Source organism: Hyla sarda, chromosome 12 (genome assembly GCF_029499605.1).
Source record: "Hyla sarda isolate aHylSar1 chromosome 12, aHylSar1.hap1, whole genome shotgun sequence".
Taxonomy (NCBI): domain Eukaryota; kingdom Metazoa; phylum Chordata; class Amphibia; order Anura; family Hylidae; genus Hyla; species Hyla sarda.
This window is the reverse complement of record NC_079200.1, coordinates 59,078,398-59,092,131: the sequence shown is the minus strand read 5'-3', so window position 1 is coordinate 59,092,131 and position 13,734 is coordinate 59,078,398. Positions and strand designations below refer to the sequence as shown.

Genomic DNA, 13,734 nt, shown 5'->3' with positions numbered 1-13,734 from the left:
ATATATATTTGTGTTTGGATCCACGTACATATGCAGTAAATGACCCAAATATAGGCACCAGCTGACTACATTCAAGCCATTAAAAATAATGGGGCCTGTGCTTGTCTGTACAGGTATATATGTCCATATAGTCTCATCCACTTTAGTGTCGACAACCTACACTACTATATCCCTTCAGATAAAACTAGGTATTTCCCTCATGGATGTACTAGACTCCTGTATTGGAACTGATGGGGGTTTCAATCCTTATTAGGTCCAATTGGTGTCACTCACACGTAAAGGAATAAAGTCTCCGCTGGACTGTGTCATGGGATAAAATAGCTTATCTGCACCCAGGAATACATTAGATTATACAGTTCATTATATATTGTGCCAAATGCACTAAAACGGACGATATGACACAGCTAGATACACATAATTCTCTGTGATATACTTGCAGCACCATACCATGAAATATGCTTGTTCCAAGATGGAGCATTGAGGAGACAGGGTGTAGATTTATAAGATTGGCTCCAGTGAAGTGACTACAATTTAGCATCCTGTACTACAATTCCTTAGACTTGGCAGCAAACACAGCAGGGTACGAGGACTAACGTCACAATGACAGTACAGAGTTGGACCGTATACTTACATGACACTACCATTCTCTGCATACAATACACTGGTGCCTGTCTTTTTTTTTTTTTTTTTCATCTATACATAAAGGGATTTGCTCTCCATGTTTTCCACTTATGAGTCTGTATTTCTCTGTATGTATAACACATACAATAGAATAAGCCAAGGTCATTTATAAGGCAGCAACATATTACTTTATGCCGAATACATTGGTTGCCTGATAGAGTGCATGTAAAGCTAAAAAATAAAATTGTCAAATTTTTTACCTTTTGTTGTCCATTATTTCAAGGAACAAATCAGGGAAAAAAAATGATTAACTGTATATTGTCTAGTGCAGGGTCCCTTTTGGCTAAGATCAAGTGTAGTATCAGTTCTTATCAGTTTCATGCTGGTGGCAGGCGATGCCAGTGTGGAGCTGGTGGGGATGGGTGCTGCATGGTAGGGAGCAGGTGTACCAGGCGTTCCGGGGCTGGGTCTGAGGAATCAGCCCGACGGCTGCCCCGATGTGACCTGCTTCCTCTGGGTCTCGCCATGAGGCTGAGCGGGTCTAGAGTAGAGGTACTCTTGTGCCTCGGGGAGTGGTGACCCTGAGGGGCCGAAACTCACTGGGAGTATGGGCTCACTGAGTGGAAGCACGGGTACCATGATCTCTGCACCTTTGTGGCACTCACCTCTTGATTCCCGGCCTTCTGGCTAGGATCAGAGGAATTTTTTATAGATCCGGCTGGATGTCCGGGCAGTACATCTGCACACATTCACTTATTTATTTATTTTTGTCTCACTGTGTCACTTTTTGCGTGTTGTATGTCCACTTGATTTGTCAGGATGTGGTAGCCCTTCTGGGTGTCCTTCCTGGCGGTCTAGGGGAGGTGGGTGTGACCATTAGGTTCCGCACCTCCCTGCAAACACCCTGGGTACTCTTGCTTTGGCAGGATACCTACCGTTATCGGCTCTGCGGGCAGATACCTTGGCTAAAGCCAAGGGGGATGCCGGGAGCATTTGTGGTCCCTTAGTAGCTTCAGCGAAAAGGGACCACAAATGCTCTCGCAGGTACCTTTTGGTCCGGAGGCAAAGGGTAAGGTTTGTTGGGGGGCCTCTTTCTTGGAGAAGGGCTTGCGATAGACCGCATCCTCTGATTCGAGAGCACGTCTTTTTAGTGTAACACGTTTGCACTTTTTCTTGCACTTTGGGTGATTCGAGAGCACGTTCCTCGGCTCAGATAAAAAAAAAAAAAAAAAAAAAAAACAACATCTGGAGGGCCATCAGTTTGAGACCCATGCCCTAGAGGCTTAAAGCGGTCCTCTGCTGGAAAACAATTTCCTTTAAATCAACTGGTGCCAGAAAGTTAAACAGATTTGTCATTTACTTCTATTTAATAATCTTAATCCTTCCAGTACTTATCAGCTGCTGTATACTACAGAGGAAGTTCTTTTCTTTTTGAATTTCCTTTCTGTCTGACCACAGTGCTCCCTGCTGACACCTCTGTCCATGTCAGGAACTGTCCAGAGCAGGAGAGGTTTGCTATGTGGATTTGCTCCTTCTCTGCACAGTTCCTGACATGGACAGAGGTGTCAGCAGAGAGCACTGTGGTCAGACAGAAAGGAAATTGTGGCAGAGTTTCATTTCTTCAGTGTTGTCACATGAAAAGATATATTAAAATATTTACAAAAACTTATGTGAGATACTGTAGCTATTTATAATGAAACTCAGTGATTACTTCTTAATGGGCCACATTACTCTTCAAGATTTGCCCAGATGGCATCACATCTAACATCCTTAGGGCCTGTTCACATAACATTTTTGCTCTACATCAAGTAAATGCATTTGAATACAAGAAGACAATTATTCACGTTTATTCCTCCATGGACTTTAAAAGGGGTGGAAAACATTTTATTTATTCTTTGTTTTTAATGAACTGGTGGCAGAAAGTTAAACAGATTTGTAAATTACTTATATTAAAAAAATCTTAATCCTTCCAGTACTTATTAGCAGCTGTATACTACAGAGGAAATTCCTTTAATTTAAAATTTATTTTCTGTCTGTCCACAGTGTTCTCTGCTGACACCTCTGTCCTTGTCAGGAACTGTCCAGAGCAGCATATGTTTGCTATGGGGATTTGCTCCTGCTCTGTACAGTTCCTTACATGGGCATAGGTGTCAGCAGAGAGCACTGTGAACAGACAAAAAAGAAATTAATTTCCTCCGTAGTATACAGCTGCTAATATGTACTGAAAGGGTTAAAAAAAAATAATAGAAGTAATTTACAAATCTGTTTAACTTTCTGGAGCCAGTTGACTTAAAAATATTTAAAAATATTTTTTTTTTCCACTGGAGTACCCCTTTAATGAGCCAAATGAGTCCAAAAGAGAACACTTTGTTTTACCTCCTTTACATGGGAGGTCAAGGGTATTCAGATATATATATATATATAAATATATATATATATATATATATATATATATATATATGCAAGAAACCATTTTTTTCTTTCCATTCAAGTAAACAGGCGATGTATGCAAATATATTTACCTTTTCTTTAACCCTTCCCTATGACCCTTCCACTAATTTCTTTGTTTCAACAAACTTTAACGAGCCAAAGTATTTGAATTACTGCAGTTTTGTATGCAATGTGTGCACTGAGAGTCGCTTTTCCATAGACTTTAATGGAACACATTGTTAAATAAAAAAAATAATATATATATATATATATATATATATATATATATATATATATATATAAAAATACATTTTTAATGCTATTTAACTGCAGTATTTTTGTTTTCATTTTATAATTTGTGAACTTGATTAATCTCTATGGGGAGATTTACAAAGCTGTTCAAAAGAAAGACTTTCTCTGTTGCCCATGGCAACAAATAACAAGTAGATTTAATGTAATATTCTGCTAGTGAAAAATGAAAGTTGCCATATAAATAGTTGCTGTGGACAACAAAGACAGTCCTTCTTTTAGATAGCTTTGTAAATCTGCTCCTATATAGGTTTCATTTTAGAAAAGTAATCCAGCCTATATCCTTTAAAGGGGTACTCCACTGCCCTAGTGTCTGGTACATTGTGTTCCGAACGCAGGGTGCAATCAGCGAGGGTCGTGACATCATGCACACGCCCCCTAGTGACGTCACGCCACGTCCCCTCAATGCAAGTCTATAGGAGGGGGCGTGGCGGCTGCCACGCCCCCTCCTATAGACTTGCATTGAGGGGGCGTGGCATGACGTCACGACCCCAGGTGCCTGCACCTAGCGTTCAGAACTAAATGTTTCGGACACTGGAGCAGTGGAGTACCCCTTTAACATAGAGATGCCAAAACTGCTTTAGATTTGAATACATCTCTTTGTGCATATATTAGATGGAGATTTATTACAACAAAAATGTAGAGGAACAGTGGAGCAGCTGCCCATAGCAACCAATTAGAGTCCAGCTTTCATTTTTCAGAAGGAATCTGACAGGTTGCTATGGACAGCTGATCCACTGGGGATGATTCTTTAGGAAACATTGCCCATAGCAACCAATCAGATTGCTTCTTTTATATTTCAGAGGTCTTTTCAAAAATAAAAAATCTGTTGGTTGCTAGGGGCAACTGGTCGACCTTTACTCTGCACAAGTTTTGATGATTCTCCCCCATTGATAAATCAATTTACACACCAAATATAGGGAGAATATGTGATGTGAACAGGGCCTAGATACACTGTTACGCCTACAAAGCATTCCTGGAAGCTGTACCATAACATACTGTACAAAAGTAAAGAAGGAAGGTATTTGGCTCCCCGGGATGGCGGATACCTTTCCTTCTTTACTTTTGCACATGTCTAACCAAGGGTTAAAGGCTCGGCCCTTTGCTTCCTGAACCTGAATCGGAGTGTCAGGGATTTCCACACGAAAGGTTATCTTTCATAACGGAGTTGTTTTCATAACATACTGTAGGTTGGCAACTATGTAAAGATGAACACTGTATACTGTATACACACTATATACTGTATATTTCCCACACTATATACTGTAGGATGAAACTACAGTGAACCACGTAATAGACACACCAGAAACATAAATGCATGTCGAGTAGAGTAGAGCATGTACCGTATATACTCGAGTATAAGCCGAGTTTTTCAGCACGATTTTTCGTGCTGAAAACGCCCCCCTCGGCTAATATTCGAGTGAACTCTCCGCCTGTCAATCCCTTCTCAGTGGTCTTCAACCTGTTTCCAAACTACAACTCCTAGCATGCCCGGACAGCCATCGGCTGTCCGGGCATGCTGGGAGTTGTAGTTTTGAAACATCTGGAGGTCCGCAGGTTGAAGACCACTGCGGCCTTTGTCATCATCAAGACCCCCCTTTAGTTTTCTACTCACCTCATCCTCACCTTCGTCGTCAAGGCAACGTCACTAGTCCGGGGCCGGCCCGGAGCGGAGCGGAGATTGGGCCTCCCGATGAAAATGGAACGCCCGGAACGACTAAGCTTCCGCATCGGACGGTACCTGCAGCATAGATGGCCCGGACCAGCTCACCCTTCCTTCCCACCGAGGGGAGGTGAGTAGAAAACTAAAGGGGGATCTGGATGATGACGAAGGCCGCAGTGGTCTTCAACCTGCGGACCTCCAGATGTTTCAAAACTACAACTCCCAGCATGCCCGGACAGCCGATGGCTGTCCGGGCATGCTGGGAGTTGTAGTTTTGCAACATCTGGAGGTCCGCAGGTTGAAGACAACTGATGAAGGGATTGACAGGCGGTGATGATGAAGGGGGGGGGATGATGACGAGGGGGATGATGACGGGGTGATGATGACGGGGGGTGAAAATGACAGGGTGATGATGACGGGGGTGATAATGACGGGGGTGATAATGACAGGGTGATGATGACGGGGGTGATAATGACAGGCGGTGATGATGACGGGGGTCTGGATGATTACATGGGGGGATGATGTATTTCCCACCCTAGGCTTATAGTCGAGTCAATAACTTTTCCTGGGTTTTTGGGGTGAAATTAGGGGCCTCGGCTTATCTTTTGGTCGGCTTATACTCGAGTATATACGGTAATAGACAACTTACATCACATGTAATGTTTTGTTAATTAGTTAGACTAATGAATGGTTATTAAATCAGAGGATACATTATAGCGTCCTTAGTGGTCCTCCAGTGGGCGAGTTTGGCCGCCCACTGAAAGGAAAGGCAGAAATATGGATCTGGTTACTATATGCTATGTCAGGAATTGCCTGCAGAATGGATCTCTTGGGTAGGTGAAGCCAGTCATTGTCTAGGAGGTTTAAGCAGGGTACACATGGGGCAGTCTCCTCTGCTAGATTGTAAGAGCTTCAGTGTGTTTGAGCTAAAGTGCAAGCTCCGATACTCTGTGTAAATGTAAAACAATGTATTTCCCATATGCACTGACCTTTTTAGACACATATGAATTAAAAGTCAGATAGATTTAGATAGATAGATAGACAGATGATAGATAGATAGATAATAGATAATAGATAGATAGATGGATAGATAGATAGATAGATGATAGATAGATAGATAGATAGATAGCAAGAATAATGCCTCACCACTTACCTGCACCCTATCATCTCCTATCTTGCTGTGCTGCTCTCCATTCGTTTTGTGCAGATACATAGACAGATAGAAAAAAGTCCAAGGTTGAACAGCACCTCCATATGGGTATGTAGTTTGGTGCAAAGCAGCAAAAAAAAAAAAAAAAAAAAAAAAAAAAAAAAAAAGCCCAAGTCAAGAGCCCACAATAATCCAGAAGAAAAAAGTTCAGCTGCAGCACACAAAAAGTAAAGTATCAAGTGGTTTCCAAACCACGTGATACTTTACTTTTTGTGTGCTGCAGCTGAACTTTTTTCTTCTGGATTACATAGACAGATAGATAGATATGAGAGAAATAGATAGATATGAGATCAATAGATATGTAGAGATAGATACATGTCTATATAATGCATATTCCTTGTAGATAGATAGATGGATATATAGATATATATATATATATATATATATATATATATATATATATATATATATAGTTTTTACCACTCAGGTAAATGAATATACAGCAGACTTTCATGCAATTTATTGGCCAGAGAGTTTACAGTTAGGGTGGAATGAACATACTGTACAGTAAACTACTGACTCCAAGACAACAGCGCCCCTAGTGTAGTCTCTTATGTATACTACTCATTGGTGTTTAATTTACAAAACATGCTGTTTATTAAAACAAATAAGGTAGATACCATTTTAACTACAACAATAGCTGAAGGAGAACGTATTGTTGTTTTTACTTACAAATGATCATGTTTTTCAGTTTTCTATGGTTTGCTATTTTTTGTGTGTTTTAATCATCTTATTTATTAATTCTTAAAATGTCTTTTTTATCTGTCCTCATATACCGATTTCTAACTTGTGGTTGCAAAACTACAACTCTCAGCATACCTTAACAGCCATGGGCTGTCAGGGCATATTGGGAGTTGTTATTTTGCAACAGATGTAGAGTCACAAGTTGTTGACCACTGGTCTATGAAGTGCAGCAATCACTGCAAACTGTAGGACAAGCTGTAGTTTCTGAACAGCTGGAGAGTCACAAGTTGTTGACCACTGGTCTATGAAGTGCAGCAATCACTGCAAAATGTAGGACAAGCTGTAGTTTCTGAACAGCTGGAGAGTCACAAGTTGTTGACCACTGGTCTATGAAGTGCAGCAATCACTGCAAACTGTAGGACAAGCTGTAGTTTCTGAACAGCTGGAGAGTCACAAGTTGTTGACCACTGGTCTATGAAGTGCAGCAATCACTGCAAACTGTAGGACAAGCTGTAGTTTCTGAACAGCTGGAGAGTCTCAAGTTGTTGACCACTGGTCTATGAAGTGCAGCAATCAATGCAAACTGTAGGACAAGCTGTAGTTTCTGAACAGCTGGAGAGTCACAAGTTGTTGACCACTGGTCTATGAAGTGCAGCAATCAATGCAAACTGTAGGACAAGCTGTAGTTTCTGAACAGCTGGAGAGTCTCAAGCTGGAGGACAATCATGTATTAGCTTGTTCCTAGGTACTGTACTATCTCAGGAATACTTTCCATCGTTACTCCTTGTGGTCTTAGATTATGCCAACCATATCATTCAATGCATTGTATTATAGCTGTTCTATGTAACTATAGCCACTTCATGAGAACATTAATTGACAGGTGAATGTCAAACCCAACCAAAACCAATGAAGAGTCTTTTCAGTCTAGTTATCACTGGGGGCCCCAAAGGTCAAAAAGTGATCACAGTCAAAGATATTTGTTCTGCTGATTGTTGGCAGTCCTCCTCAGCCACACATTACTGACATATTCTAAGCATGTGCCACGTAGTTCGTTCCTTTACATTTTTTGTTTTCTTCAGTTTTAGATGTGGATTAGACACAGTCAATTGGGGCTAATGTGTGTCCTGGATTGCCAATGTGCAGAATACGTAGCATGCCACTTATTCCAATGCATTTAAATTGTATGTTGTAAAAATATGTGCTGCAGTTCACAGTGTGTGGCTAATATTATCCTTGAAAACAACTGGACCTGCATTGCACTCATTTTTATTTAAAGGGGTTCTCCACCATAAGGTGATTTTAGGATGTACCTGGCAGACAGTAATGGACATGCTTAGGAAGGATCTGCGCTTGTCTTGGGGCTAAATGGCTATGTTGTGAGATTACCAGAACACTGTGGCTAACTGGTATTTCCTGTTTGACTTTTCTTTTTTTTTTTACTACAAATCCCACAATTCCATCTTCCTCCCTCCCACACATCAACCAACCCACCCATTGAAACATAAATGAGCTGCATCCATTCAAATTGATCCCTCCACCCATTGAAGCAGACAGGCTCCCTGTCATCAGCTGACTAGTGAGTCAGGTCTCGGCCACATTGCAAGCTGGGAAAAATCTGAGACAACAGTCTTTTTGTATGCTGGTAAAAATAAATATTGGGGTGAAAATCACAGAAGAATTGTGAGAAAACAGTCACTTACAGCTACAGACACTATATTATGAACTACACTAACTTTACAGCCCCTCTAGCATAGTCAAATAAAAAAAATCCTGGAATACCCCTTTAATGCATGTTAAAATACACACAGGAAAACCCAATGTGAAATTGTACCTACCGTACAGACTGAGTAGAAAGTAATAGGAAACAGAAAAAAACAATACTAGGTTTCCCTCTCTGTAAAAGTGTTGGCAAAAAAAGAAATAACTACAAAGCAGTTTGACCTGAGAGCAGGAGACAATTCCATCAGTGTTATTAAAGTGCAGAAAAATCTAAATTAACAAGATAATGTTCTGCGAGAAAGGACGGATGAGCAGCTAAAAGTCTGTCATAGAAGATTACTGTATCAACAGCCTAGCAAATAAATGGCAGACAATTCTCTAGGGAAATGTAAAAGAAAAGCTTTATTACAATACTATTAGGTTTTACTGCAGCCCCCCAGTTCACCCACGTCTTCAAGTCTTTATTCCAGCCGAGCAAAAAAACAACTTACGGCAATAATTACAATGTCATCTCTCGAAGAATTTTGTCTTGTACATATGACACTTTAATTTTAAGTCCTTTGAGGTAGAAGCACTGCGCTGAACTGGAACACCAGCCGCGGAGAGAATCTGCAAGTCTGCAATAATCTAAGTGTTCCCACTAAATCATACATGAACCATATTTCAGAACTCTGGCAACTAGCTGAGCATCATGGGAAAACTAGTTCTGCATCTCCGTACTGTCTGCCATGTCCGCTGTATGTCACCAAGATAGCAAAGGCCATAGAGGCTTTGTAAGATATGAGATTTGAGATAGATAGAGAGATAGATAGATACATAGATAGATAGATAAATATGACATGGTAGATAAAAAATAAATAACAGTAATTTCTGCAACATTAATGTGTTGCTTTAATCATCAAATGCTAATAGAGTAGGGTCATACCTGCCGTATTTTGCTGCATATTTGCTGTTGCTTTTTTCTTACCCATTAAAGTCAATGGCCCTGATTTATTAAAGGTGGAGTGTAGTTATCTTTGTTTTTTTCTTTCCCTCAACAGATATTTTTCCACAGTATTTACTAAGGTTTCCCAACATTTTGTGCTTTTCCATACGTTTTGCTTTTTTGACACATGCTCTGATCTGTAGGGTTTTCCTCAGCTCAAATCCACCACATTTTCTGTAGAAACCTTAGTAAATATGTTGGAATTTTTTTTCTAAAATGTCTGGGACACGCCCTCTTTTCCCAATGAACACTCCCCTTTTTCGTGTTTTCTCAGTAAAATGGAGAGTTGGTCAGGTTTTTTTTTAATTCTGGCACAAACAGAATTTGTGGCGCAATGCGTCAGAATCTGGCGCACAACCCGACAAAACATGTGGGGTTTACAATAGTAAATCAGGGCCAATGGGTAGCAAAATCAGCTTCAGAATATACGCAGTCAAATACGACGTGTGACCCTACCATAAAGGCAACGTTCAGCTGTCTCACACAATCATTATCCTTGATATCCTTGATAATAATTGTGTGGGACAGTTGAAACTTTTCCTTTAAAGGGGTACTCCGCCCCTAGACATCTTATCCCCTATCCAAAGGATAGGGGATACGATGTCAGATCGCCGCGGTGCCGCTGCTGGGGAGCCCCGGCATCCCCGCTGCGGCACTGCGCTATCATTACAGCACAGAACGAGTTCGCTCTGTGCGTAATGACGGGCGATACAGGGGACGGAGCCGCGTGACGTCATGGCTTCGCCCCTTGTGACATCACGGCCCTTCCCCTTAATGCAAGTCTATATCAGGGGGCGTGACGAGCCATGACGTAACGATGCTCCGGAGTACCCCTTTAAAGCATTTGATGAATAAAGTAACATATTAATCTACATTAATAGAGTGCTGCATGGATAACTGTTTTTCTACATGAGAAACCTTTTACCTAGGTCACTGCTCCTGCTTGCACCCAATACATTCTGCTGGGATGTGCTGTCCTCAGGCTGTGTTTTTTGGAAAACTTCCTCTGTTTTTGAGCCAAAGCCAGAAGTGAATCCAGCAGGAAGTTTAAGTATTACTCCTTCCTTTATATACAGCACTCCAAATATTTTTAATAAGTTATAAAAACTTGTGTTAACATGGGTGAACAAACTTCACAAGATCACTTATTTTTGGAGTGCTGCTGGATTATTTTTGCTACATTTTACTACGGCTCATGATCGGGCCTGATTTTCCAAGGTGCACCCATCAATCCTGCACGGTACCAAGTTGTGGTGCTCCATCTCCTTTGGCTATATATATATATATATATATATATATATTTATTTGTACTAGAGTAATAAAGCTTGTCATATTAGTTAAAACATGCATAACATCATGAGTTAGGAGCCACTTTCTGCCTCATGCCTCAGAGGTGTCATCAGTCCCAAATAAAACTATTGAGCAGATACTATCTTAGCTCACACAGTGCTCTGCATTCTATGAGGAGATAATGGGGGGGGGGTATGTATGAAGGATTTTACCCTGTTTTTTTTACTGTGATTTGTCTCAAATTTCCTTTTATGTCACTTTTTGCGACAAACAATTGCGCCAAATGGTTTAGAACAAAATCACTGATTTCACTTTGTTAGTCATATTTCAGTTACAATCATTCTTTGGTCTGGAATTCCTTAATTGCGACTTTTCGATTTGGCGCAAGTTTAGGCGCAAATACCTTCATTTAGGCGCAAATCTACACCGTGAAAAAAGTGACAGAGAAAATAGCTACAACAATAGAATGTCCCAAAGTTAGATTTACTGCCTGGAATTCTGGGGTCTGCGCCTTTTGTAGGGCTACATTTGTGCCAAAATTACAAACTTGTGTACGACAATTGATAATTTTGGCGCAAATATGCTTCATTTGACGCAAAAAAACATACATAAAATCACACATTGCTACACCATTATTGATACATGTCCCCTAATGTCTTTCTATTAACACCTCAGCTGTGCCCCGGAGTTTTGCACAAAGAAAAATAATGCTTGCAGATTAGAGCGTTAAAAATCTGAACTCAGCATGCAGGTCCTCTGAGAAATGGTCCATTTGCTAAAACATATGTTCAGTCTCTCGATCGGCAGACAAAAAAAATAAAATAAATAAATAAATAAATAAAAACCATCCCATTAATCCTCAGAGCTGATCCTTATACTTTACGCAGTGACCTCACATTGTTGCATTGAGTGTCGCTTACTGATACACAGATGAATAAGGTACGCCGCTCTGACTTACATAGGACAAATGCGTATTTGGCTGAAGCATGCACTCTCTGCAAAATATGCATCAGAATAATATGTAAACACATAAGGCCATCCTCCTCAGGTGCTGTGACCTATATCACAACAGAAAAGATTCCGTCTTATTCTACAAACAAGAGAGACATAAAGTTTGCCATATTTTCCAATGTTAATCAATTAATATTTTTGCAATGCCAAATCGAAAGGTGTTTAACAAAATATTCTTCATGTGTCCCAGGAAATCAACTGTCTCCCACCTACTCCTTACAATCCTGTGTATAATGATAAATGGCTGCAGAAGGAGCCTCCCCCCATTGCTGTCTGCAATAGGGAATAAAGACTGCCAGTCAAAGTGATCTAGAGCTTAAAGGGATTATCCAGGAAAAAACTTTTTTTATATATCAACTGTCTCCAGATTTGAAAATTACTTATAAAAAAAAAATCTTAATCCTTTCAATACTTATGAGCTTCTGAAGTTGAATTGTTCTTCTCTTTCTAAGTGCTCTCTGATGACATGTGTCTCAGGAACCGCCCAGTTTAGAAGAGGTTTGCTATGGGGATTTGCTTCTAAACTGGGCAGTTCCTGAGACACGTGTCATCAGAGAGCACTTAGACAGAAAAGAACAACCTTAACTTCAGAAGCTCATAAGTACTGAAAGGATTAAGATTTTTTTAATAGAAGAAATTTACAAATCTGTTTAACTTTCTGGAGCCAGTTGATATATAAAAAAAAGTTTTTTTTCCTGGATAACCCCTTTAACCAAGGGAAAGGAAAAGTATTACATACAAAAATGTATCCCCTTTTTGCAGGATAGGGGATATGTTTTAGATCGCTGGGAGTCTGACCACTGGGACCCCCGCGATCTCCTGTTCAGGGCCCCGGATCTCCCCGGGAACAGAGCGGCAGCCAACACACCCCCTCCATATATGTATATGGCTCTCCCATACAGACATTAGAGGGGGGTGTCGGCCACCGCTTCGTGCAGGGGTACAGGATATCGCGGGTTGGTCCCAGGGGATACAATTTTGTACATGATATATCCCCTTTCACATTAATCAGATCAGATGGTTTGCCCATGCATTCTCTGCAAGAGTGTTGCGAGTCTGTAGAATTTCCTGCAACTCATGAATCAAACTATGTAGAAAAGTTTGTCTCCCAATTGTTTGAAGGTTTTTATCTCCTTTATTTAACTCTCGCAACATTTGTTATTCCCTCCCCATCTGTAATATATAAACAAGTATATTTTTGCAATTTGTTCCGCATCCTTTCCCTCCGCAATAACTGAGCTGGAAGAAGATTCGAGTACTACCGAAGATTTGTATGGAGCAATGTTCTAACTGCTCCCATAAGAGTAGCATTCTGCCAGAGAATATAAGACGCACAGTGTGAATCATCTTTATAACATAATCATTCCATAAACTGACTCAAGAAAATACAGATGTAACAGGCCAGCCCAAGGTCTGCTTGTCTTTTTGCTTACCTTTTAGTAGTTTCTGTCCTTCTTTGATGTTCGGTGAAACGAGGGCTGTGTAGCCTTCTTCAGAGAAGCCTGGTATACAGCTGTGCTGTCCTGTTACATTCCCAGCATATGCCTACAGCCAGAAAAACCACAACATTGTGTTAGTGTACTGACAAAAAACTCACAACTTGACATTAAAATAGGATTTCTAGGAAAATGTTACTGTCCGCCAGTTTGTGTTTTGCAATGTGGAGCCCTGAGCCAGCAGCAAATGTTACTGCAAATGGCCATGATAATAGTATCCGGAATAATCACTGTATATAAATGCATAGGTAATATGAAGAGATGCTGTTCTTAGATGGTAGGGTCTGTGCAGCATTGACTATGTTTAATACATTCT

The 13,734-nt window shown here is 40.5% G+C and overlaps 1 protein-coding gene across 1 annotated transcript in view; it reads right to left on the bottom strand.

Moving 5' to 3' along the window:
- LOC130296291 (cadherin-4-like) overlaps positions 1 to 13,734 on the bottom strand; it is a 375,121-nt gene that overhangs the window by 344,297 nt on the left and 17,090 nt on the right. Inside the window, exon 2 of the mRNA XM_056547683.1 lies at positions 13,356 to 13,467. Within this exon, the coding sequence (XP_056403658.1) occupies positions 13,356 to 13,467 (112 nt within the window). The remainder of the gene's footprint in view (positions 1 to 13,355; positions 13,468 to 13,734) is intronic.